Source organism: Larimichthys crocea, unplaced genomic scaffold (genome assembly GCF_000972845.2).
Source record: "Larimichthys crocea isolate SSNF unplaced genomic scaffold, L_crocea_2.0 scaffold33, whole genome shotgun sequence".
Taxonomy (NCBI): Eukaryota; Metazoa; Chordata; class Actinopteri; family Sciaenidae; genus Larimichthys; species Larimichthys crocea.
The window spans coordinates 440,791-468,290 of NW_020854355.1; the positions used below are offsets into that span (position 1 = coordinate 440,791).

A 27,500-nucleotide genomic window follows, 5' to 3' on the forward strand; every position below is an offset into this window, starting at 1 on the left:
GCAGCGGCAGCGGCAGCGGCAGCGGCAGCGGCAGGAAGTATGTTGTCGAAGCGGCGGTGAGGGGGGAAAGAGCCAAGAACCAAAAGTCGGCGGCTGAACGGGAGGAGGACGGAGAAACATGCCGAACCCGGGACAGCGGCTCATCTAGCAGCTCCACGCCGTGCATCGTCCACCCTGAGAGCGCGAGGCCGGCTGAGGGGTGAGTGTAGCGCGGGAAACGGCAGAAAAACGCGGTTTTCATCAAAGGGGCCGCGCGGTGCGTCGAGATCTTTGTGTAGCTCCGGGCTAGCCTGGCTTTAGCCGCCGTGCTAACCTCAGCGAGCCGAGCCGAGCCGTGATAAAGCCCGTGTTTAACCCACACCTGAGCGCGTCTGCGTGCGCGTGCAGCTTCGTGTTCCCGCCGTTTGTCGGTGTTTTGTTGACGGTTGGTTTGTTTTGCTCTTCCTCCCGCTTCTTTTACATCCTCGCGGGGGGTTGCTAACTAGCCGAGGCGATGCTAACGTTAGCTCGGCCGCGGCTGCTTCACAGACACTGAACATCTTTAATACACGCACACGGAGCGGGGCCAGCGCTGCGGGGCCGTGCGGGGCCGTGCGGGGCCGTGCGGGGCGCCTTCACACGTTAACCGGCCCCGCAGCTCTCAGTCTGTAGCCCGGTGCTCGGTGTGTGTGGGGGGGCTAGCCGTTAGCAGAAAATGGCTCTCTGCTCGGAAAGCCATTTTCCCGCAGACGGAGCGGAGCGGGGTCTCCGGAGGAGGGGACGGCTCCAGGTGGAGCCCCCGCTCTGTGTGCGGGATCACGCACGGCGAGAACCGCACGCCTTTCTACCGTTACCCCCCCACCCTCCTCCGGGTGGTGCTCCCCAGCCGCCCGGGTTCGGGTGTCACTCCCCCCGGGTGAAATCGGGGAGTCGGCCGAAGCAAATGTCGGCCGTGTGTCGGCGGAGGGTCGCCGCTTTTGTCCCGACACATCCGGGCTGAACCGAGAGGAGACGGGCCAAGGTCAGCGAGCCCCGCCGGCTGCGGGAGCAGAGCTGTGCGTGAAAGGTCTGTTATGATGGAAGGGAAGCTCCGCGTTTAATGCGGGGAGATCAAAACAACCTGTGTGTGTCTGTGTGTGTGTGTGTGTTGGTGGTGTTGGTGGTGGTGGTGGGGGGGGCACGGAGGGGACCTCCCCGGTCCACACACACCGGGACCGGCTGCGTGAGGACGGTCCGGTTTGTTTACATTATGAGGATGAAGCTGAGCCTTTGATTGGCTGCTGCTCTGAGGTGAGAGTCACACCTGAGACTGAAACCTGATCGATTACTGTCGATCAGTTATCGATCACAGCGCACACCGAGGTGACGTCATCACATTTATTGTCTGAGTTAATACAGATAAATATTTGATCAGCTGATGTTTGTAAACAAATAAAATCAGCTGATTTTTGTTGTTGTTGCTCTTTATGAAAAATACGTTCTGTGTCTTCCTCACATAGTTTCAGGTCAGAACTCTTATTGGACAGAACCAGAACCAGTGAGGTGAATCATCAATGAATTCAAGTCAATTTAAGTGGCTCAAGGTTTTTCCAGGAGTCCTTGAGGAGGTGACGTGTTGTTGTTCACACCTTGTTTGTTTGTGGTTCTGGTTCTGGTTCTGGATGAGGTGCAGGACTGAAACTGTCTGCTGCTGCAGATGCAGGTGTGTGTGTGTGTGTGTGTGTGTGTGTGTGTGTGTGTGTGTTTTTGAATTTGTGGTTTTCACAACGTTTGTTTTTCTGCCGAATTCGTGAAATGATCAAAGTGTTTATTCCTGTAAAGTTGCTGTTAATTATATATTTATCTTAACTCTGTTTTAATAATTATCAGTTATTATTACAGACGGACAGATTTTGATATATGAGAGAAAAACGACACAAAATAATTTTAGTGAAGAAAATAAATAAAACAAGCAACAGATCATTAATATTCAGAGCCCAGGTTTAATTATTAGAATTAATCAGTGTAACATAAGATATTATTGTTTGAACTCGTGAACAGATGTTTGCAGACGACTCGTTAGAGTTCGTAGATTTGAATTAACAACGCGTTGATTGGTCGTGAAGTCAAACTTTATTTCACACAAAAAGATGATTAATCAATAATCAATCAATAAATCACATTCAGTCTGTGGATGATTAAATGTTTAATAAACAGATTTACTGTTAATCAAATATTAAAAATGTAAATGTTATTGAAATGTGCAGAGCGTTTCTCTGTAATTAGAACTTTTGTTGACGGTATTAATAAATATAATTAGTAAATATTAACACGAGTGAATCATGACGTGTAGATCTGCGCACGTGTGGATTAAACATAAAAACAAAGTCAGCTCTTATAATAATAATAATTAATTAATAATACTATAATAATAATAATTAATACAAATTACAGTATCAGTGTGTTGCTGTGTGTGTGATGTTTACCTACACCTTTAATAATACTAATACCAATAATAATAATAATAATAAGTATTAGTATTATTATTATTAGTATTATTAATGATTTAAAATTTTAAGTATCTCCAGGATGCCATGGCGCCTTCAGGGTCCGACTAGAAATCAGTCTGATTTAATTCAGTGTGTGATCGTACCTGTTTACCTCCCTGTGTGTGTGTGTGTGTGTGTGTTCCTCCCCCTCCCCCCTCATATTTTCCTCTCCCGTCAATCAAATCTTCCTCACCTTTATTTTCCGCTGCTTTCTTTTTTCTGTCTTCATCCGTCTGAACCCGAACACACCACCACCCCTTCCTCACTGCTCCTCCTCCACCTTCACCTCCTCCCCCCTCTGTATCGCACTTCTTTCTTTCTTTCTTTCTTTCTTTCTTTCTTTCTTTCTTTCTGTTGTTCTTTATTTACCTCTTCAGACCTTTAATGCATCAGACTTTGTTCATTATGAATTAATTAACTCTGATTAGCTATTTATGTTCTGATGGTTCTGACCCAGAGGTTCTGGTCTGATCATATTCTGCTGCATCATTCAGGTGTCAGCCTTGAAAGTCATTGAAAAGTCCTTGAGTGTGGCTTGTGTGTGTGTATTACCGTGGCTTCCTGCTGTAATCTGTCACAGATTACAGATGATCCTGTTAAAACCGTCTGTCACATCGACTCTCTTTAATCAGCGCTGCTCGTTAACAAACTATTGATCTCATTAGTGACAGTTTAACGTTCATTATCCTCCAAACTGGTTTCAGTTTCTGTTAGAATGTTTTTTAAATGTTAGTGAACGCTCCTTCAGTTTATTAAACCACAGATGTCAAAATAAGGCAAAAAAAAATCAAAGGTCCGGATTGTTAATTTTTAATCTTTTAGAGAGCGTCCAACACAAGTTGAGCGGGACAGACAAGAACCGTATTGTTAACGACCCCAACGTAATGTAACAAAGCGTCCCCTAACGTAACGAAACGCAACGAAGCGTAGCGCAATGCAACGGCTGTTTTCATATTTAAAGTGAAATCGTTCCTGTTCTGCCTCCACACCAAACTCTCTCCTTCCTCAAATTATTATTATAATAAGAAATTAATCAAGTGTAAATCCTCATATTTGCTTGAAATTCTAAATTGGTTAATAAATTCCTTTTTGTCAGTTTTTCGATTAAACGACTTGAATCAGTTAATACTTTCAGATTTGCTTTGAGGTCAGTTTGTGATCTGACGTTCTTAACCTTCCTAGATGGACAGGTCAAAGGACGAGTCTGTAAACAAATAAAAGTCTGAGTGACTGGCTCTCCGACAAAGTGCACGTATCATACTTTGAGGTCACCTGTAGAGTTTGAAACCGATGTTCTCGCCTGTCGTCTACAAGTGTTTGTGCTGCTTCTGTTCCTGTAATCGTGTAAATAAACTTGACTGGATCCTGAGATACCTGTTAGTCGTTGACTGTTGATGGAGCGGGGATGGTTCTGGAGGTTTTATTGATCCTGTGGGTTTTTTTTAAATGCAAGCGCTGTCCTATTTACACCGTCAACAGAGGTGTGTCCCGCTGTCCCTGTTGGTGTGAACAGTGATTCTACATCATCTTTATTATTTAAGATCTGATGACATCCACTGCTTTGAAATGTCTTTCTTATTTATTTAGATTAAGACTCCATATACATCATTTTTATTTGTTAAAGCTGAAATGGGGTGTTACGTCACTCTTTAAATAACCATCTTGTTCTTCTTCTTGTCTCTACAGTGATACCTCATTGGCTGGTGTGACCCCCGCAGGCCCACCTCCTCCCAGGGTGGGCCCCGATTGGCTGGACCTGCACCAACGACTCTTGGGGAGAAAATGGCTGCCACCGCCACCCCCAGCTGAAGAGCTAAGCCCCCACTGTTTCCTCCTCCACCTCCCTAGCATCACTGTTCATTTCTGTGTCGTGAACCGTGATTCCCTCCAACAAGTTTGCTTTAGAGTACTATGGCAATGCATGATATGAGTCGTGCCAAGGGTTTCCCCTGTAAAGAGTGTGATATGGTTTGCCCGAGTACTCCAAGTCTTCTAGAACATATGAAAGCACATTATCAGCAGGAAGAGACCGGACGTTTCGAGTGTGAACAGTGTGGCCGAATTTACAAGCACGCAGCTAGCCTAGCTAATCATAAAAAGTCTCACGAGGTGGGTTCGTTCCAGTGTCCAGTTTGTACCCGTACCCTACCCAACGCTGTAGCTTTGAAGAACCACCTTCGTATCCATACTTTGTCCCCTAGTAGCGCACACACAGAAGAAGAGAGTGAAGAAGTACCCGAAGAAACCGGCCACGACGAGAGGGACTACGGCCTTGCCCAAGACCTCTCGGACGGGTTTGGCCGCTCCCATTTGAGCAACAGTGGTATGGGACATAGTGTCCTACAAAGCCACGAGACAGACGACCACGGAAAGAAAGGCTCCCCTGAATCCGACGACGCTTGGGACAGACCATTCAAGTGCGATCAGTGCGACAGAACTTACCGTCACCACGGTAGCCTGGTGAACCACAAGAAGTGTCACCAACAAGGAACTTTTAAGTGCTCTGTGTGTTTTAAACAATTTAGCAACCTGGCTGCCTTAAACAGCCACGAGAGAACTCACTCGAAGTTCAAGACCCCCGGGGCATCCATGGTGAGCAGCAGTAGCAGCGGCACCCAGTCGTCCCAGAGCGACGACACCGCCTCCTGTTTCTGTCACCTGTGCCAGGTAGCGCTGCCAAATAAGGCAGACTTCCAGGAGCACATCCTGCTGCACAACACAGCCTCACCCTCGCTTGGACTGCCGCGCAGCTTCCCGGGCATCATGCCTCACAATCTAAGTGCGGTTCGATCCCCAGCGTACACCCCTGCGCTGGGGGACCCTCTGCCCCTGCCACCCCTGCCTAGTGAGAAAAGAGGTCCCTATGACCCCATCATGGGCCCTCCAGTCAACAATCCCATTTACACATGTGCATACTGTGGCGCAGGACACCCAGATCTGGAGACCTTAAAGGTCCATTATCTGACTCATGATCCCCACCCTGCTGCCCATGGCCAGGACAGCTCCATCCTCAACTCCGACACACTGAGCTCTGGATCACAGGGCTCGGTGTCCTCGCCATCCGGAGGCCGTGTGCCCCAGGCCAACTCTCCAGACGATGGAGAGCGGCGCTTTAAGTGTGGGGAGTGTGGCAAAAGCTACCGGCATGCAGGAAGCCTGGTCAACCACAAACGCTGCCATCAGACCGGACACTACCAGTGCACCATCTGCTGTAAGCAGTACCCTCACCTGGCAGCGCTACACAGCCACCTACGAAGCCACAAGGGGCGTCACTCCAACCAGCCTATTGGTAACGACAGCAATGACTGGCTATCTCCAGAACCGCTTACTCTGGACTCCCAGCAGAGCTATGTCCAAGAAGGCAGCGGTGCCACCACTCCGATCTCACTGCCAGGAAATCTTGGTGATGCTGCACACTTTGTACCAGACGGTGGCCACAGCAGCGGACTGGAGTCTCTTGAGTTCCATGACCGCTTTGATGGCAGCTCGCTTTCCCAGAGCAACTCAGCTCACCGTCAGGCGGACAGGCATGTGTGTGCGGACTGTGGTGAGATGTATGGGGATGTATCTGGCATCAAGTCTCATATGTGTCCCCGCCGTGGTCAGCAGCAACCACCACCACAGCAACCGCAAGGGAACATGTCCAATGGTTTTATGGGGAACATGAACTACCACAGCTCCAGTGGAACCTCGCTTCCTGCTGGAAGCTCCAGCAGCCTGAAAGAAGGCAGCAGCCAACGGCAGTACTCCCAGAGTGGAGGCAAGAGAATGGGGAGCAATGACAAAGATGACGAGGATGATGGAGAAGTATATCAGTGCTCGGTATGTGGCAACCACTACGCCAGCCTCAGAGCCCTCAGGAGCCACCTGCGTAGCCATGCCAATAACCCAACAGGACCTGGACCTTCAAATTTGGAGCAAGAGTGGAGGATGATTTGCTCCACCTGTGGCCAGAGCTTCTCCAGGAAGCAGGACCTTCTGAATCACCAGTTAGTCCACGGGCCCCAAAGGCCAGATGGCCAGCAACAGGGTATTGGAGGAACCTCGGCTAATGGCAATGACAAGATGGATGGACGCAACCACATTTGTGTGGACTGTGGCATGTTTTTTGCTGACCGCCACCACCTTATCACCCATCTATGCCCCGGTAAGAATCGGGGCAGCTCGATGAGCAAACAGGGCCTGAACGGAGCCAAAGGGATGTCTGGAGGCGATGGCGTCGGTGGTGGGGTCGCTGGAGGAAGTCGTGATGTAGGTGGTGATGGACGCAGGCCTATGGTTGACCAAAGTGACAAGCCCCACAAATGTGACCAATGTGGACGTGGATACAGACACCCCTGCTCACTCCTTAACCACAAGAAGTCCCATAAGACGGGTGTTTTCCGCTGCTTGGTGTGCCAGAAACGCTACTACAACCTGCTGGCTCTCAAGAATCACCAAAGGACTCACTTTGATCTGAAGAGGTAGGTCTCTGATTTCATCCATTTCTTTTAAATAAATATATATATATATATATATAGTAAAGAGTTCAAAGGTCTTATACACCTTCAGGAATATTGGGAACAAAGGTAAATAGTTCAGTTGTGTTGGTCATGTTGCTCTTCACAGGGCTGGCCCCACTCACTCACTTACAACATTCACCATGATATAAAGCACAGCTGCTGCATCACTTTGCATTTAGTTTGGCTAGTAAAGTTTTATATATCTGGAGCGGTCATCATCTATATTTCATCACCATCAAGGTACCACACTACCTTCTATCCCATGGCTGATGAATTGTATTGTTTGTAGATTGTTTAGTTGACATTATAAGGGACTTCTGGGCTGTAGTGCTGAAGGTTATGGCCTTCATGTTTGATGTCTATTCATCTGTGTTTTTCTTCATCTTTGCTCATTCCTGTTGTAGGCACAAATGTGAAGAATGTGGAAAGGCTTTCAAGATCCAAAAGCAGCTAATCAACCACCTCCGTCTCCACGAGGAGCACCGGGCCAAAGGTCTTGTTCGGTCTGGCCCCAACAGTTCTCGCTTCCAGCAGCCTGGCCCATCTCAAATGCAGACTATGAGAGGGGAGTCATCGAAGGGCCAGGTGATGGGTGTGAAATACAGCCATCAAGGGTTCAAAAAACCGTACTCTTCAGCGGGAACTTCCAGACCCCAGAAGTTTGACCCAGCTGAAACAGGCCGGCGGCCTTTTTCCTGTGAAGAATGTGGAAAGACATACCGCCATGCAGGCAGCCTGGCCAATCACAAGAACCTTCACAAAATCGGGGAGTACCACTGCAATGTTTGCAACTCCACATACCCCAACAGGCTGGCAATGAAAAACCACCTACGTCTTCACTTTGCCCAGAAGAAGCACAACTGCCAAGAGTGTGGCAAGGGCTTCCGCACCCAGAGACAGCTAGCTACTCACACTACAGCCGGCCTGTGTAAAGGCCCTCAGGGCCCCGGGGCCCAGATGGATTTTGAATGCGACGGCTGCTGTGAAGGCTTTGCCACTGCCGATGCCCTCGCAGCCCATGACTGCCCGGCCCAGCACCTACCTTCATCCTCCTCCACCAACAGCTCCACCAACATCAGCATGGAGAGGAGCTCTGTGGACCTGGACTCTGATGAAAGACCCTATGCCTGTGACCTGTGCAGCTGCGCCTACAAACATGCAAGCTCCTTGCTGAACCACAAGCACACCCACAAGACAGGCAACTTTCGGTGCAACTTCTGCGACAAGCCCTACACCAACTACATGGCGCTCCGCAACCACATGCGCATCCACACACAGCGAAAGAAGCACATCTGCCACACATGTGGGAAAGCCTTCAGGCTGGCCAGATTCCTCCGCAACCACCAGAAGGTCCATGAGGAGGGTGCCACCCCCTTCGGCTGCCCCACCTGTGGGAAGAGTTTCCAGGGGAGGTCCGGTCTGGCCAGGCACCGCTGCGGGGACAACCAGGTAGGCATGGAAATCAGGAGGAAGGCCACTGCACCCACGGGAGAGGGCAACGAGTGTCGGTACACGTGAGTTCTCGTCAGTTGTTTGTGATTCTTCGAAGTTGAAAAAAATTAGTGAAGATAAATTTAGGTCTCTACATGTCTATTACAGGTATATGATCTCCAATCCGGCTTCCTTGGGACCATACGCGTGCCGGAATTCGGATTTTTCTGAAGTTTGGACAAATTGAATTAGTGGAGAGACCAGATAAGTCAACCCTGTTTGCTTTCAGTTAGCATATATCACACACACGAGTTCTTTAGGCTGCCTACAATCAAACATTTCATGTTTTAGATGATGTGTTTTCATGCTTTGTTCTTTCAGTAGTTTTTGTGTGTAGCATATTGAAGTATTGATGTTTGTGTGTTGTTTGTGTTTGTTCTCTTCAGGTAGTCTTATGCTGGCCAGTGTTTAGATCAGAAAATGCAGTTATGTGATGGGCTCTTGTGTTCTGAAATCTCAGGGAAGATTAGGAAGTATTTGGAGCTAGCTGCACTGCACATGTCCAGAGGTTATCATTCTCAACACTTTACTGTAGCACAGTCGCTGCAAGCAGCTACAGTCTGGCATGGTAGAGGTTCTTTGGACATTTAGTAATCACTCAAACGAAGGCTGTGGCAGACAGAAGGTCTTTTGAAAGCTTGCGTCTATTTGTGCAGTGCAGGGAGCGGCAGATACCTCCCAGTTCCCTACATGAATCCCAGTTTATTTGTCCCATGTCCCTCCCTCCCCCACCCAGCAGTCCTCTCCCTTGTGACCTGTCTGTAAATCCTAATTTTAAATGGTACACCACTTTGTAGTAGTCTTCCTTAAAAGTTTTAAGCCGGATTTCAGATCATATACCTGTATGTGCAACATCTTAGATGAGTAGTAAAGAAAAAGTGGTAACCAGTAACTGAGATCAATTAGAAACAAAGTAAACCACCATCTTCTGTTACTAATCTCCCATTTTTTCCTTCTGTCCTGCCTCCTGTACCCTTGTTTCCTTCCCTTTTGTGTTTCCTTGTTGGTCTCTGCACAGATGTGATCAATGCGGCCGCTCCTACCGTCACGCCAGCTCCCTGCTTAACCACAAGAACACCCACACTGTTGGCATCTACCACTGCGCCGTGTGCCTCAAGACCTACTCCAACCTGCTCGCCCTGAAGAACCACCGCCGTATCCACTCCGAGACACGGCGCCACCGTTGCCACGACTGCGGCAAGGCCTTCCGTGTTTCCTCCCAGCTCTACAACCACCGACGAGTACACCAGAAGCAGCGGGAGCTGACCTGCCGGTCCTGCCAACGAGCCTTTCCTACGCATGCCAGCTTCAGGCTCCACATGGAGATCACCCATGGCCAGGCACCGCAGCCCCGCCAGCCCAGATCCCAGCAGCCTCGACCGGGGGGCTCCCAGGAGCTGGGCTGGGGGTCAGGCCTAGACCTCACCTTAATGCAAGAGCAAGGACTCAACCCCAGCAGCATGACCAAAGCCCGCAGCCGTGGGGGCAACAGTGAGGCCATCAAATCCCACGTCTGTGACCAGTGTGGCCGGTCTTACCGCCACGCCAGCTCCCTGCTCAACCACAAGAACAGCCACAAGACCGGGACCTACTTCTGCAACTCCTGCCAGAAGGAGTTCCCAAACCTGATGTCCCTCAAGAACCACCGCCGGATCCACACTGAGCCCAAACGCTACCAGTGCCCCGACTGCGGCAAGTCGTTCCGGGTGTCCACCCAACTCATCTGCCACCGCCGGATCCACACCAAGGAGAAGCCGTTCTCCTGCCAGCAGTGCGACAAACGCTTTTCCTCCAAGTCCAACCTGCGGCACCACATGAAGGTGCACTGGAGCGGCTCGACGGCGCCCCCTGCCATGGCCATGGGTGCGCCCAACTTCCTGGGTATGCCCGGCGGCCCCTTCATATAAGCTAAGGGATGAGGGAGGGGGTGGTGGTGTTGGGGGGTGGAGACATGGGGAGGGGGGAGCCAGTCACATGCCAAGGTTTTCTGGAGGTGCCAAACGTAGCTCTTCCTCCTGCTCACCATCCTCTTCCTCATTTTCCATGTGTGGCTGTAGTGTGTGTGTGTGTGTGTGTGTGTGACGGACGGCGTCCTGCATGACTGAACATGTACACAAAGCAGGAGGAACACACACACACACACACACTCACACACACACCGAGCTGAGGCTTCACGGACGTTCCCATGAGGCTCCGACTGTCGACTGTCCCACACAGACTGACTGACAGGCAGGCAGATATGGACTGTAGACAGACCTGTTGGACTTCACTGCACCTGCCTTCCCTGCATGTGGCCCCGTACAGTAAAGGATCTCTGACGCCCCCCAGAGCTGCAGTGACTGTTTGGTACAGCCCGGCTCAGACTCCAGAGACTGATGAGTCCTGTGGTTGTGACTTGATTGACTCGATTGGGGACAGAGCTGCTTTCAGGGTCCAGGTTAAAGCGTGGGAAGTCTGACGCTTGTTTTCGAGCCGTGGTGTCATTTCAATCCAGTCGAGAGCTGATCGGTCCCATGTTGGAGTCCCTGTTTCCCGTCCCTGTTCTGATGGTGTTCGTAGGGACTTTGTTGTCTTCTCTCGTGGCCTTCGTCACAACGTTTTTAAAGTGTTTTCTGACCGAGTCGGTCGAAACAATCTTCAAACTGTTTTTATTTAAAGTGACCAACTGCAGAGGACGAGCCGGTGACGACGGAGATGCTCAGATTAGGACTGAAGACGGGACGCTCTGGTCTCCGAGGGTCTGGTTAAAGTGTGTGTGTGTGTGTGTGTGTGTGTGTGTGTGTGTGTGTGTGAGAGAGAGAGAGATATTATCGTAGCTTCCCAAACAGACTTCCTGACGCCTCGTTCACACACACAGATTCAGCGGTAGCCGTCTCGCCTCTGATTGGCTCTCTGAAGCGCTCAGGTGTTTAAACGGTTTTTCTGCCATCGCCACGGTAACGGTGCAAGATGAAGTTTTTGAGTTTCTGAGCATTTCCTGTTTCGACGACCAGCTTTTCCTCCATTTTGTTTAAAAAACAGTAACAAACGATGAAAGCGAGTAACTTTAAAACCAGCACGTAGACCAAGTCCTAAAGTTGCATTTAACTGAACATGGCAGGAAGTTCTCGTCAGTGTTTCAAACCCACCAGGAAGTAAGACACAGAAACAGCAAAGAGGATCAGTGGATTTTCAAAATAAAACACCCCGTGCAAAGTTATGAAAACAATTGAACTAAAAACCTTCCCGGTGGAGAACGGACGTGACGGAGTCTCAAAGAGTCTCGACTGTTTCTAAAGTCGGTTTGTTTTGTTCCGGTCGAGGCAGCTTGTTAAACTCCGTGTTTTTCTGGATCATCACGGACGAGTTTGACGCTCGAGTGTTTCGATATGTCGACGATACGAGTGACGCCATCCATCGATCAGGACGTCGTCACGCCGCTCGGCGGCTCGTCTTGAATCTGTGCGTGTGAACGAGGATCAGCGTCTGGTGGTCCGGCCCAGATCTCCATCTCACAGGTTTAAACTGTCCTGACTGAACCACAACCAGCTGATCGCGGCCGCGGGTTTAAAAAAAAAAAGAAATGAGTGAAGCTGTATATTGTCGGGCGTGTTCTGTTTGATCCTGTATTGTAATCGTACTTCTGACTGTATCCTGACAGTACCTCTTTTCTAAGAAGGAAAAAAGACGACAGATCATCGTAGTAATGCATTTATTTATATTATTCTTATTCTTATTAACACTTGTAATGGACGGCGCTAGTCTTTAGGATGTGTGAGTTTAGAGCTGTGTTGATGTAAAACACTCCTCCCCCCCCCCCCCCCCCCCCCCCACAATGCCCCTGTGGAGATGATGGACGCCGAGGAACTCGAACACACGACGGAAAGTGTTTCTTTGTTTTTTGCCTTTTTATTCGGTGATGTTGTGACGGCCTTTTCTCCCATCATCCCTTTCTTCCATATTTATCTCTCTGCCGATTTTGACCCCCCCCCCCCCCTCCCCTCTATGCCCCGCCCACCTCCTTCCTGTTTCACGAGAATCAAACTCACGTTTTTAAAGGGACGACTCGGTGACCTCCTCTCCGGTCCTCATCATTTGAACCTTTTTTGTTTTATGGTAACCTCTTGTATTTATTGGTGTCCTTCTGTTTCCTTTGTATTTAATTCAGATATCTGGACGCTCTGTGTGTGTGTCAGCGTTTTCAGGAGCACTGGTGCTAGTTAAAAAAAGTCAAAGCCGTGCAGTGACCGTCAAGTGCTGTAGGAAGTCGATGTGATCTAGAACACACAAATAATAACTGTACATGACATTTTTATTTCCTTCCACATGTTTGACTTGTTTTTTTCTGAGTGGACACTTTCCCGCCTGCATTTCACGTAGATGTTAGAGAGAAGAAGAAGACGACGACGGTTTGGAACAACTATAACCCCTCTTTATGTTTTAAAGTCTAACTTTTGTTTCCATGCATATATATGTAATGCTTACTATACACTTTTATAAACTATGTTTTGATAATTCATTTCTTAACAGAAAACTTGTCCATATACTATAACCCTTACTGCTGAGTACTGAAAATAAATAGCTGAAAACAAACCACACGAGCTCGGTGTTTTCACTTCAGCAGCTTCGCTCTTTCCAAGGAGCGCCTGAACATCGACGAGCGCAGACCTAACGTATTGAGACGCTTCTCATGTTGCTGTTGATCGTTCACGTCGTGGCGCTCGACGTCGACGTGATCTGCAGTCAAAGACTGAATCTGTATGACGCTGCTTTGTCCAATCAGACAAACATGAAAAAGTTCATTTAAGATTCTCTGAAGAGTTTCAAGGAAATCTAAAATCCTGCCGTTTATTTCTGATGTTTAAAGTTCAGACAAACCTTCAGTTTAGTTTAATACTCTGACAGGGACGTGTGTTTTAAATACATTTCTGAGCAAAGATAAAATAAAGAATAAGTGTTTCAGCTGCAGAGGAGAAATGATAAAACAGGAGGGCTTTTATTGTGAAAGTCCTGTGCAAACATTCAGAAAAAAGACGAGGCCGCCGAACAAACGTCGGAGCAGAGTCTGTGTCGTGCCAGAACCTGAGCTGGGCGAGTGTTAGCAATGTAACCAGGCTCAGCAGCCTCTGTGGACATGATGGCAGAGGAGCAGAGAGTGAAGAGGACGCTGACGGAGGAAGCTAAGAAGAGAAAAGGAGAGAGTGAGCGAGCAAGAAGCCGCCGGACAAGAGTAAATGTGGGACTGACTTTTAGTGGTTGGTGAGAGCTTGGTGAAATAAAAGGCTGAAAGACAGACGCCGAGCTGGGCTGACTGCTGCTGGACTAGTCAGTGATATCAGCTGCTGCTGGGTCCTGGATGATGATTGATCATGAGTAATGTAATCAGAGTAAATACTCGAGTACAGCTGGACATAGTTACACAGTAAGATTACACTGTGAAGCTGGATTAAACTGGAGATGATTTTAGGAACAAATGAATTTTTTCAGTCTTTTTGTTTCTGCCCTGTGAGTGAATTTATTCTCTCTGTTGTTTTATTTTGTCCTTCTGATGGATTATGAATGTCAGCCATGTTGTGTGTGTGTAATAACTCTTCATGGCAGATTTGTCTGTGAATTAAAATGATTTGGTCACATTTCTCAAATCTGACTGGGCGACAGAGTTTACATGTATTTTATTCTGAAAAGCTGTTTCCTGTCTGCAGGTGTTTGTTTGAGATGAGGCCGTCTGAAAAGTTTTGTGAATTTTATTTTCTGTTTTTTTTTGTTGTTTTTTTACAGACGCAGAAGAAACAAACTGGAGACCGACGACCCGTCATAAGCCCCACCCCCTTTTTTTACTATGTGCTCCAATCACAGCTGAGCAAGCCGCGGTCGACTTCCTACTCCTGAACTCAGATATGCTACCTGTTAGCGACGCATTAAAAAGAAAAACACGTAACGTTAGCTTCATTTAGATTTTTAAATCTGAGCTGATGGTAACAACGTGCTAACGAAGCAGCTAACTGATCTTCAAACATTGTTTGAACGTCGTTTGATGTTTTTCTTAATTAGTTTTTAATGAAAGTTTCAGATTTTCCAAGTGTCGTTTTGTTCAGACGTGTTTTAAACTCAAACTGGACTGGACTGACTCGGAGGTCTTCAGGTGGATGTTGGTTTAATGTTGATAGAGACGGAGCGCCTGAATCAGAACCTTGGGTCACCTTCCTCTGAACTAAAGCGTTGGTGTTTGTCTCCTCAGATCTGAGTCCGGTGGGTTCTTCCAGCAGCTCCAGGAGCTTCGTCTGCAGTCAGTGTGGCCGGTCTTACCGCCACGCCAGCTCCCTGCTCAACCACAAGAACAGCCACAAGACCGGGACCTACTTCTGCAACTCCTGCCAGAAGGAGTTCCCAAACCTGATGTCCCTCAAGAACCACCGCCGGATCCACACCGAGCCCAAACGCTACCGTTGCCCCGACTGTGGCAAGTCGTTCCGGGTGTCCACGGCGCTTGTCTGCCACCGCCGGATCCACACCAAGGAGAAGCCGTTCTCCTGCCAGCAGTGCGACAAACGCTTCTCGTCCCGGTCCAACCTGCGGCACCACATGAAGGTGCACTGGAGGGGCCCGCCACTGTCCAGAGGGACGACATCGGCCTTCCTCACTGTCCCCTCCAGAGCTTTCAACTGAACGTCCAGCTGTGCTCTTTGAGGACGACCACACCATCTGCTGAGGATGACTGCACGGAAGCTTCAGTCTGTGGACGAGTTTGACTTTAAATCAGCAGCTGAAGACGTGATGGAGCCGTTTCACCTGAGCGCTTCACGCCGAGGCTAAGATTTATATCTCAACATGAAAACCTTCAAATTAAATTCACCTGTTTGAATTCTCTTTGAAATTTCCAGAGTCGTAGTTGACTTGTACTTTTGAATTCAAAAGTACAAGTCAACTACGACTCCCAAGATGCATTTCACTGACAAACATCCAATCACAGTCTGCTGCAGTTGGACTTAAAGCGTGTTTTGGTCTCAAATTCAACAACAAAGCATTTTTTAATTGGCTGTCGCTCAGACGACCTCTGACCAGCTTCTTCTCCACAGCAATAGCAGCTGAGGGTCATGGATAATGTAGTATGTAAACACAGAGTCAATAATTCAGACTTTCGTTGACTTTTATTGTTACAGTTTAGATGATAACTATTTAAATATATAAATCAAAGTATATTATTTTCAGACTTTAAATAAATTCAGATTGATGTTGACAAGATCAAATATTTCAATTTCGACACGGTTTCTTCAACAGTTCTTTAAGTTTTTAATAACTATTCAGATTCTTTTAAAGACATTTACCTCCTCCATTTATAATCAACGGGAAATAAAACTCCGTCATGAAATGTAAATATCGTGTTTGACTTCCTCCGTCACCACTCAGACTGTAAAAGAACCTTTCGGTGACACTCCACGGGTCACTTCCTTCCTTTTTGTACACCACCAGCAAACGGACCTCCGTCTTCCCATTGATAGTCAATGGGTAACTGAGTGAGTCGGAGCAGAGCAGAGAAACTTTTTGCCTCGCTGACAGCTTGTTGTCGTCACACTGTGCTGCAGTCTGTCAACACTTTTATACACCGACCTCCGTCTTCCCATTGATAGTCAATGGGTAACTGTGAGTAACTGTCAATGGGTAACTGACTGTGAGACAGTGTCGTCTGCATTTCAGATTTAAAGACGAGCACAGGTGGATTATGGGACTTGTATTCTCTCCTCTACCTCTTCAAACTGATCACAGACAGACAAACTGCTGTATGATGCGTTCAGGAGCTTTCTACAACATGTACGTTTTGGCAGCTCACGACCTCCATGATGCGTTCATGGTCAGACTGAAAAGTTTAACAAACTGAAGAGGGACGGATGGACAGACGTCGCCACAGTGGAGGATAAAAACTGCGTCTGCTTCTTGTTCTGTCGACATTCACGATGCGTTCAGGCGCCTTCGTGTTCATGACGGGAATCAAAGCTGTGAGCTCTGTAATGACTCACAGGCTGAAGACGGACGGACACAGTGAGACGTTTACATCATCGTTTAGCATCACTGTGGAAGTCCCCAAACGCACCATGACATTTTTTTTATTTTAATAATTTTAAAAAACTTTCCATAATTATGACTCAGAATCTTTAAATCTGTGAGAAACATAAAATCAATCTGATGTTTGTTTAAATGGAATCAGCTGATTATCATAAACATTTATTATCATAACTATAATTTACTGACATGCTTCATAATCCTCAATTTAATGAGTCATATTAATGATTATTATGATACTTAATCATAATTATTTTGTTTCTCTTTATTATCTGATTAGAAAATCACAGCTCAATTAATTTTATTATGAAATCATAATCTATTGTAATGGCATCTGATTTAATTTCTCATATTTTGAGAAACTTTTGATCACTTTGTTTCTTTATATGAAATGAGAAACTCATTTATACTAATTAGAAAATCACAGTTTAGCTCATGTAATAATGACAAAAATATTAATAATTCTGACAAAGTGTCTAAAATGAATTATGTTATTTTATGTTTTATCTGAAATCTTCATCATGTGAAACTTCATCTATGAATCATTCATACAAACATCGACAGTAAAAGTCTCATAATTATAATATAATATTTATGATGACGCCAAAATTTACATTTATGTGTATTAGTAGAATGTTCCAGAGCTAGAGTGTCAAAAAATACATTTGCAAATGTCACTCTACAGAAATAATTTCTACATAGAAACGTAGGAAAATTCGTGGGCTACGCAGCGATAGCACTGCTGAAGCTGTCAGACTTATAGTTTTGGCGGGAGACGCACTGATGCTCCAGGATCACCCACCGACAGCCCCATCTACTCCCATGTAAACTGGAGAGAAGAAATTTCCCAAAGGAGCACGGGGCACCTGTTCTTTCTCTCTCTCCCCAGGTCACATTTTTTAACTTCACACACTGAAATTCAGCATTCACATGGTCGACAAGATGAGGATGCTCACGCTCATTTGGGCTTTTTGATACCACCTACCGTTTGGCATTAGTGTCCACTAGTTGGAGGGGCTTCATTTAGAGATTTTCTGTGTCTCTCAGCAGTCACTCACACACAGACAGAGCACAGCTGCAGTTACAGCTCTGACCTGCAGCTGACCCTGGTTGCTCGGCAACCTCAAGCTGTCTTTGACTGACTTTAAGTCTCTGTGCTGCTGCAGTGTCAGTAATAATGTCTGTCAGACACACTCTACATTTATTTACACACTTTACAGTTATTTTATTTTCACTGTTTTTATTTCCGAGTTGGTTCAAACTGAAGTAGAATTCATGATGTGATGTTTTCACTCGGTCAGTCTGCAGCTGTTTGTAAAATACATCTAAAATTCTGACGTTTAATAAGAAGTGATGAACAACTTTGTGACGGCCATTCTCTGTCAACAAAAAAAGGAAATTTGAGACGTTTATGACTTCATCTCAATTATCAGATAAAGGTATCTATAAATAAACACACATAAATTTAATAATTACTAGATGAAAATACATTTAATGTTTGTTTCAGTTGGGGATGCAAAATGGCGCAGTAGGAAAAATTGAGTTGTAGAAACGTAGACTGTGGTTAGTTTGGTTAGACGATGTGTTGTCACTGTTCTCTGTATCATAACGTCTGTATGAACTTTTATATCTGAAACAAACGAGACGGCGTCTGTTTCTACTTGTTATGATCTGATGATAACAAGCGAGTCATGAAAACATTTAACACACTTCTTTAATGTTTCTTCTCCTTTAGAGGTTTTTAATAAAAACTAGAAGCAGAAATAAAAGTCTCAACACACTCTGACGTTTATTTTGACACAAACATGAGAAAATAGTCCCCAACAAGCATCATATCAACGATCAACAAGCTATTTCCAAAAAAATGGTTCACAGTGCCGTCATCGACACACAACATCTCACATGAATCAGTGTTTGTCTCCAGCTTCACAGTGTAATCCCACTGTGTAACTATGTTCAGCTGTACTCGAGTATTCGCTCTGATTACATTACTCATGATCAATCATCATCCAGGTCCCCAGCAGCAGCTGATCTCACTGCCTAGTCCAGCAGCAGTCAGCCCAGCTCGGCGTCTGTCTTTCAGCCTTTTATTTCACCAAGCTCTCACCAACCACTAAAAGTCAGTCCCACATTTACTCTTGTCCGGCGGCTTCTTGCTCGCTCACTCTCTCCTTTTCTCTTCTTAGCTTCCTCCGTCAGCGTCCTCTTCACTCTCTGCTCCTCTGCCATCATGTCCATAGAAGCTGCTGAGCCTGGTTATACTGTTAACGCTCGCCCAGCCCCTGTTCTGGCATGACACTGGCTCCACTCCCTTGTAAACCTCCTCCTCTTCTTCTTCTTCTTCTTCTTCTTCTTCTTCCCGGTGGTCCAAGACTGTGGTACAAACACTAACACTCTCCCAGTGCTCTGGGCTAACATTAGCTAACAGCAGCTAACAAACTGAGCTAACATTAGCTAACAGCAGCTAACAGACTGAGCTAACATGAGCTAACAGCAGCTAACAAACTGAGCTAACATTAGCTAACAGCAGCTAACAGACTGAGCTAACATGAGCTAACAGCAGCTAACAAACAGAGCTAGCATTAGCTAACAGCAGTTAACAGACTGAGCTAACATTAGCTAACAGCAGCTAACAGACTGAGCTAGCATTAGCTAACAGCAGCTACCTACTTGAGCTAGCATTGCTAACATGAGCTAACAAACGGAGCTACCATGAGCAAAGCAGCTAACAAAACAGAGCTAGCATTAGCTAACAGCAGCTAAATACACTGAGCTAACAAGCAGCTAACAAACAGAGCTAACATGAGCTAACAGCAGCTAACAGACTGAGCTAGCATGAGCTAACAGCAGCTAACAGACTGAGCTAACATGAGCTAACAGACTGAGCTAGCATTAGCTAACAGCAGCTAACAGACTGAGCTAGCATGAGCTAACAGCAGCTAACAGACTGGCTAGCATAGCTAAAGCAGCTAAAGCTGAGAGCATTAGCTAACAGCAGCTAACAACAGAGCTAACATGAGCTAACAGCAGCTAACAAACAGAGCTAGCATTAGCTAACAGCAGCTAATAAACTGAGCTAACAGCAGCTAACAAACAGAGCTAACATGAGCTAACAGCAGCTAACAGACTGAGCTAGCATGAGCTAACAAGCAACAGACTGAGCTACATGAGCTAACAGCAGCTAACAGACTGAGCTAGCATGAGCTAACAGCAGCTAACAGACTGAGCTAGCATAGCTACAGCAGCTAAACAGACTGAGCTAGCATGAGCTAGCTTCAGACTCTGACTTATGGTTAAATCGATGAATAAAGAGTCGAATCAATAAGATGTGAGGCGGCAGCAGGCGTACACTGAACAACTCTTTCTTTATCGTTTTTGTTTGATCATTTCAATATGTCTGTCAGGGTTTGTTTTTTTTAAGTTTTTATTTTAAATTAAAATTTTGACACACTTATAAAAGACAGCATCTGCATAGAGTTGTCATCTTAAAGATCCATGAAAGAGAGAGAGAGGGGGAGGAGAGAGGAGAGGACAGAGAGGGGGGGGGCAAAGGCATATGGGTAAAGTAGAGGGGTGGGGGGGGGGGGGGAAGGAAATGGGTGGGGGGGGAATACTGGCACGTCACATGAACTAAACAGAACAGCCAACAGCAGTACGAGAGAGGAGGGGGGAGACAGGGCTGGAGGGGGAGGAGCTTTTTTCCAAGGGGGGGAGAGAGGGAGGGGAGGGGGGGGACAGATCGCTTTTACATTACGCTACGCACACATACACACACACAAAAGAAGAAACGGGACACAAGTTGCATTTCCGGTCAAAGTTGCGTGTTTAGCGCGATCGTCTGTCCTCGTCTGTCTTTCGTCTTTTTCAAAGTTTGGACACATTTTGTGTGACCTCGCGTCTCTGGCCTGCCGTTTCCCCGCCGAGCTGCTGACGAATGAGACGGGACGTTTGGTTGATGGAGTTCCTGTCGGAGGTCCGAGCTCGCCGCCGGCCGGCCCGAGCGCCTCTGCATGATAAAGAAAGCCCTTGTTTCTCTGAATATTGCACGCTGTGTTACGGTAGGCCTGTGTGAGGCTCGAGGCCGGGCCCAACATCAGGTGGTGACCGCGGGGAGGACGGCGTTCCTGAAACACGCTGAAGCCACGAACCAGCTCAGCCGTCCGTCTGACCACTGAACACTTCTCTCAACACGTTGGAGGAACCGAAGCTTGGACCTCCGTCAGGAAACGCAGCGATGGAGACGGCCATGCAGAAGGAAGACTGTGGCGGCGTGTTCAGGACGTGATGCTGAGCGCGTTACAGCTCCTGAATGAGACGCGACGTTCGAACAAACTCGTTTAACCTCGACCCGCCGTTTGATGTTAGAGCCAGATCAGGTTAGCATTCAGCATGTAGCTTCTAAGATGTCTTCTGGAACGTTACCGTAGAGGTCTACGTGTCCCTCACAGACGTGATGGGTCAAAGCAACCGCGGCACTGGGACGCTTCTTTATCACCATGTTTAGATTCGGCGCCATGTTAGAGCTGCTTAAACCAATCAAACTGTTAGCTTAGCACAGGCTAACTGTGAGGTAACGTCTGTTTTTATTGGCTGACGGGGAAACGGGCAGGTAAAGAGCTTCAGGTGTCGTTTGGCTAGCTAGCTGTGGTGGAGAGACATTGATTCAGACAGAGAGAGAGAGCGAGCGAGCGAGAGAGTTCGGAAACCCGCGAACAGGACTTCCGAAGTGATCACTGGGGGCGTGGCCTGGAAAGCCCTGGAGGCGGGGTTTTTAGTTTTTTCCTAATATGGAGGGAAGCACTTTCATCAGAGGAGCCAGTGGGCGGAGCCTCTGGAGCTGGGGTGATGGACGGAGGTGTGGTTGTTGTCGTGTTTACACCGCGAACACCCGCCGGCGTCAGCGCTGGCGTCCGTCTGAGACAGAGACGAAGAAAGAAAAGAAAAGGTTCGGCTGAATCTCAGCGGGTGTCAAACTACGAAACGTTTCCTTCAAAGGCGCGTGAAACTCGGCGTGAACACGGCGTCTGAACTGAACATGGCGGACGAGGACGCTGGAAGCTATGTGTCTCTGTCTCTCTGCTGTCGTCTCTCACCGACATGGACAGAATAAACTGTGGAGGACGGAGGACGGAGGGCGGAGGTGTTTGAGGGGGAAGCAAAAAGGACAGAGATCGAGCTACGTGTCAACTTTGACGGGAATAGATATCTCAGTAATTTATACATAGACATGCAAGTCATTTTTTCTCTTTGAAGTTATTTACAATAATTACATAACACAAAGAATCCAGTTTCAGTTTGACAAAATTGCGAGCATTCAATATTACTACTATTATTTATGATAACATAACTCCGTTTGTACTTCTTTAAGTCGTTGCTATTCCAGAACCTTCGTCCCTTTTTTAAAGTTTCGTGTTAGTTTGACTTTGTGTGAAGCCGCTCGTTCTCTTTCTGGGTTTTTGTTTTACTGCATTTATTTCTCATTTATGGTAATAATAACAACAATAATCAATAATAATGATAATAACAATGTTATTTAAGCGTCTTTTCTACTATGCTATGGCAGAGACCGTGTGTGGGCGTGGTCCGTTTTCGTGGTCCCTCCCCCTGACTCGTCCCACCCCTCCCACTTTGGGAAAAAACACTGATCAAACTGAAATACTGCGTCGACGTCGACGGACGGGTGGAGCTTCACGTAAGAAAGAACGGAACAGCGCGGCGAGCGGGTCGAAGCCACGGCGAGCGCCGTGCAGAGCGGGGAACTGGACAAGTTTTGGTTTTTGAACATTTGTTTCAGAAAGACAAAAATCGTCGCGGAGGAGAGTTTCATCGTCCGACAGTGACGGAATAAAACAACATAAATCATAAAAGCACGACGGCCTCGAGTCCTGGCGGTCTGAGCTCGGTGTCGTGGAAGACAGACGCCGTCCGCGACGTTTGTGCTGCTGGAAAACGAACGTGTTGATGAAACACGCCAAGCTAACGGCTAACGCTAAGTCAATCTTTGGAGTCTTGGCGCCGCGACACGAACTCTCTCCGGAGGATTTTTCTCTGCGTTGTGTTCCCCGCTCTGACAAAAACTGTACACAGCCAACACGTTAGCATGGTGGCTACAGCCACATACAGTTATAGAAATGCAGTATGTTGGTGTATATATATATTTATATATATATTCTTCCCTATATATGTGATTTCATTTGAAGGCTGCAGTCCTTCACACACAGGAGACGCTCGCTGGAGGTTCATGGAGCTAGTCGAACAGTCACGTCAACTCTGATCCTCAGACAAACATCTCGTCACTAAGGACATGAAGCGTTGGTGCATCCAGATAACAGCAGAAGAGTTTGGCGCAGAGACATTCGCCATCGTCGTCACGGCGAGGACGATTACGACAAAGCGCCTTTAGCTAGCGCTGCTTCATCGTAATCTCCCTGACCATTCACGGCTGAGCAGCCGGACGATGCAGAGCTGACGGAGGCTTTGGTTGGCTGCTTTGAGCCTTCAGCCGTGAACCTAGCAAACCCTTCAAACCTTCAGCGAGGCGTCGACCCCACGATGTGAGCGCAGACTGAGAAAACAAGCTGTACAGAAAATGACACCAAAAGAATAAAAACAGCATAAAGAGAAGAAGAAAGCACCACGGTGTCTCCGTAAAAGCCTCACGTGGAGGAAAGCGTACGTTTCTTCACGGATGATTATGTGTTTTACTTTTCAAACAAACTAAGCTCTACAGGTGAACAGGAAAGTAACGGGGGCGTGGAGGCAGACATCGTGGTCGCGGTGTGAGATAACTGTTGGATAGCTTCGTCAGTTTTGATAGGCGCACAGACCAACATGCAGTGAGGGCTGGTGGCGGGCAGGGGGCGCTGGGCTTTAAGCTTTTAGAGTTATCATCAGATGTTTGTTATTGACCATCGGTGACGAACACGTCAGTGTAAACTTGACTCACGTTGTGCTCTTTGAGATTAGCGGCGAACATTTTTGAGAACACATGAGGGGAGGGCGAAAAACGCTTTGGTTTGAATTTGAATAAATATCATAACAGTGAACATGGTGTCCATAAATATGTCCAATATCTCGTCCCGACTGTCGCAAAAAAACAAAGTGGATTTCATCAAACGGCTGCAACCCGTGGACCTGCGATCCCGATCGGACGCTTCGCACATCAAAACAACCTCGTGCTGCTCCGACACTAACGAACACACACACTCACACACCCATCACGTCTGACTGAAGAGGAAGGGAGGCATGCTGCACACACACAAGGCCGGGGTGGACGGGCGACACCCGGAGACGAGGTCAGCCCGCGGGTTTTCATACCAAAGTAACACGACACAGATCAGTCGGTAACAGTGGGGCGGGTTGGAGGTCGATGTCGGGGGGCTGAGGGGGCGAGCAGGGTGTGGTTATGTCGATTTATCCTTTCACAGATTCACATTTAAATATCGACCTCTCCTGAATGAAACAACTTAAAGATCCAGGTACGCCAACACGTTAGTAGCTAACGTGCTAACCAAAGACAGGTCCGGTGAGCGGTAAAGTGCACGACATGGAGGGCAGGTCGGGGTAGGGTACAAAAAACACCATCATGCAAACTCCACAACGCTTTTGCATGCCTTTTTATTATTATTATCATTATTACACACAACGAGATGGACGGGGTCTGCTGGGGGGGGGGGTGCAGACTCCTGAGCCTCGACGTCGTCTTTTTGTACAACCAAACAACTACACACACCACACAAACGGGAAGAGGGAAGACGAAAGGACGGGGACTGAAACACTCGGACAAAGCACCAACCCGTCAGTTCATTCATTAACCTTCATGTTTTTATGGTTTGGTGACGTTTGTCCGCGTCTTCCGTCCTGAGGATGGCGACAGGGCCTGATGGATGGCTGCCAGACAGGAACAAGAACTTTACAGAAAACATAGACACCTACGGCAAAGAAACATCAGAGTCAACAAGCTGGCTGGTGCTACGACGACATCCTCACATCACTGATTTATATCCACCACCTAACCAGGGCTACCATGACGACGTGACGTCACCTTGACAACCATCGACCATCCAAAACATGTAACTGAAGTGAATATCATGTGGTTGACTTTACGATGAATGAAGCGCTGTGATTGGTGGAGAGGTAAAATGTAAACCGCCAACAGGTGAGTCAGTTTAGTATCAGCAGAACTCTAAAGGACACCTGGGAAATGTAGTCAAAACAACGTGGGCAAACATTATTTAATTAATTGGTGGACAGATTCAGTGTTTGAATTACAGTCTACACCCACTCAGAAACGACGAAATGGAGTGATGAACGTTGACGACACGACAGCAGAGAAAAGTGCAAAATGATTCTAATTCTACGACGACTCACCAACAAACATCTATTGGGTTTTGCTGCTTGGAGGGTCGGGCTGATCGCTAAGCTTTGGTCAACACACAAGTTTAGTTTTGGTTTTTTTTGGGAAGTCAAAAACATAAAAACTCCTCCACCTCCACCTCCACCTCCACGTCCTTTCATTTAGCAACTACACAGCAACATCTACAGCTAACGGCGCTAACAACTACGACTCCCAAGAAAATGCACGTACTCTACACGCCGCGACCAAGAAGAAGCTAACGCGATCTCGAACATCACGTTAGCTTCCTGTCAGAGCAGTAGAGTCTCAGAGTGACTTTATTTTCTGACACAGTTAAAATGTGAAAATGAATTAAAGGACTGTTACGTAAGAAAACCCTGAATGCCAGAAAACAAATGTTGAAACTCTACAGCTCGTAAACTCAGACACAGGAAGCTGGCTAGCTAACACTTTTTGAACACACTGACTTTATTGCTTTGACACCAGGTGAAGTGAGGACGGATTGCTGTGGAGTTTAAGTCTTTGTGACTGTGATGTAAGTGCAGGATTGTCCAGCATAGGCCTCAACAGAGAGCAAACCTCCGTATCACAGAGCCTGTACGCGGACGAACCTCCGTCCTTAAACGCCCCAGATCTGAAGCCAGAGTCACAATACTGTTCAACACGCCGCGAGTCCAGCTGCAGGCGACACACACGTGTTTGTTTCACTTCTAAACACGGACCACGTCAACAGGAAACAGAAACATGCTCATACAACATAGATAACGTACACGTATGTGTTGACCCAACCTGGAGCAGTGTTGAGGTTACGTACACGTAACGAGCTTATTTCAATAAAGTGTGTGGACATAACGCTAACTGCTAACGCTAACAATCTGATGTACAGTAAATACATTTTGAACTTCAGGTGCAGACGGGGTGGATGTGATTCAGCTTAACAAAGAAGACGTGAACTTTTCGTCCGTCCCCAACACTGACCCGGACACACGGAACGTGTCTCGATAAATAAAGAGCTGCTACACCTAACACGGCTAACGCTACAGCATGCTAAGCGACACTAGCACTGGCGTGATGTGCAACACGGGAACGTTTACATGGAGGTGTTCATGCATGTGCTATGAATGATGTGATGTGTGTGTGTCACATGTTCCACCTTCCATGGAGAATATCCACCAATAGGAAAAGTTCAGTAGCACCTGTACAACTCAGGTATTCAAACAGTGTGAGCTAAACGTCTCAGGCAGGAAGTGGAGGGATGCGGGGAGGAAACAGGCAAAATGCATCAAACCATACGGACCACACAGTAACCGCTAAATGAAGTCAGGCCGATACGTCACGGGAACACGCCACGCACACGCACTAAAGAACAGCAGCACCACGGAACAACGAAGCAACAAACGTTCCCCATTAAGAACAAAAAAAGCAACGGTACCACGACACTCAGGTAACCGGGCGCGCCAGCATCTTCGGCTTTTTCTACGATTTCATCTGTTTGTCGTCGAGCTTGTTTGTTCGTTTCATGTCGTTATGTTTTATTTTTTTATTTTTTAATGTGTTCTCTTCATTTTTCAGAATCTTCCGGAAGAACAGTTGTGTCAGCTCGGAGGTGACACCGTGACAACGTGAACCCCCCTCGATGCTTATTGGCTATCTTGGGTGGAGGAGGCGGGACGAGTCGTCTTCCTCTTATCTAAACTGCATAGATTGACCGTCCGTCTCCTCCCACCCTCCATTAAACCCTCCTCCACCCGTCCTTCCCACCTGTCAGTCAAACATCACGTCATCGAATCATTTTTTTAAAGACGCCGTGTGGCGGGTTCGGGCTTTGCCAGCTAATTTTTAATAGGCTGACTGAGGTGAATGACGGGAATGAGCAACCAATGAGAGGTGGTCTAAAGAGGCGGCTGAGCCAATAGCGAGGTCGGTCCCTCCCTCCCAGAAACACGCAGACAAAGTTGGTTCTACCAAAAAGCCGGCGGGTGGCGCTGTCCTGCAGGGCGGCGCTCCAGAACAACTCGGAGCTCTGGAACGTTCTGACGGAAAGAGCCGAGCGCCACCTCGTGACACGACGCCGACGCTCGGCTCCAGAAGCTTCTACGAGAAATGAAACGTAAGAAACCGACAGACGGGTAAAGGTTCGTTCAGGAGCGCTCGCCCTGCAGGAGTCGGCACCCGGCGGCGTCACCGTCACGTCCGGAGACTCTCGAAAAAACGAAAGAAACGTTTAAAAAATAAGAAAAAAGGCGAAAACAAACAAACAAACAAGTAAATGTCTTGGAGGTCGTATTCTGACAGGGAGCTAACCCATGTGTCGCTTCATGTGTTCATACATTTACATGTACATCTGTAATAAATCACTGATTGTATACGTGTGGATTAGTCAGCTATTATGTGATGGCGTTTTATTGGTGTTTTTTGTCTGAGTTTTTTGAACCCCACCCGACCCCGCGGTGTTTCCTCGTATCTGTGATTGGATTGTTATCTCTCTTAGCTGATTGGTTATCTGTCTTGCATTTGTGTTTTCAAGTTTTTGTGTTGTTGTTGTCGTCGTTGGTGTTTCTCTTGTCTGCTGGCGGTCAGACGGTCGGTCGGTGTCGGTCGTCACAG

The 27,500-nt window shown here is 47.2% G+C and overlaps 3 protein-coding genes across 4 annotated transcripts in view; 1 reads left to right on the forward strand and 2 right to left on the reverse strand.

Annotated features, from left to right (window-relative positions):
• The window catches only part of thoc6 (THO complex 6), an 11,351-nt gene extending 10,967 nt beyond the window's left edge, over positions 1-384 (reverse strand). Inside the window, exon 1 of the mRNA XM_027276311.1 lies at positions 362-384. The gene's annotated coding sequence lies outside the window, so the exon portion shown is untranslated. The remainder of the gene's footprint in view (positions 1-361) is intronic.
• si:dkey-89b17.4 (zinc finger protein 850) lies at positions 15-15,820 on the forward strand. 2 transcript variants are annotated; one of them, XM_027276302.1, is made up of 5 exons: positions 15-199; positions 4,194-6,970; positions 7,414-8,523; positions 9,519-10,381; positions 14,718-15,820. In XM_027276302.1, exons 2-5 carry the CDS (start codon positions 4,419-4,421, stop codon positions 15,143-15,145), a joined length of 4,953 nt encoding a protein of 1,650 aa, XP_027132103.1. In that variant the 5' UTR covers positions 15-199; positions 4,194-4,418; the 3' UTR covers positions 15,146-15,820. The 2 variants fall into 2 exon arrangements, with proteins under 2 accessions (XP_027132103.1, XP_027132104.1); XM_027276303.1 differs by lacking the exon at positions 15-199 and adding an exon at positions 507-1,045.
• Positions 15,821-20,266: 4,446 nt separating this feature from the next.
• stx1b (syntaxin 1B) overlaps positions 20,267-27,500 on the reverse strand; it is a 54,947-nt gene continuing 47,713 nt past the window's right edge. Inside the window, exon 10 of the mRNA XM_027276313.1 lies at positions 20,267-27,500. This exon is cut by the window's right edge and continues 105 nt beyond it. The gene's annotated coding sequence lies outside the window, so the exon portion shown is untranslated.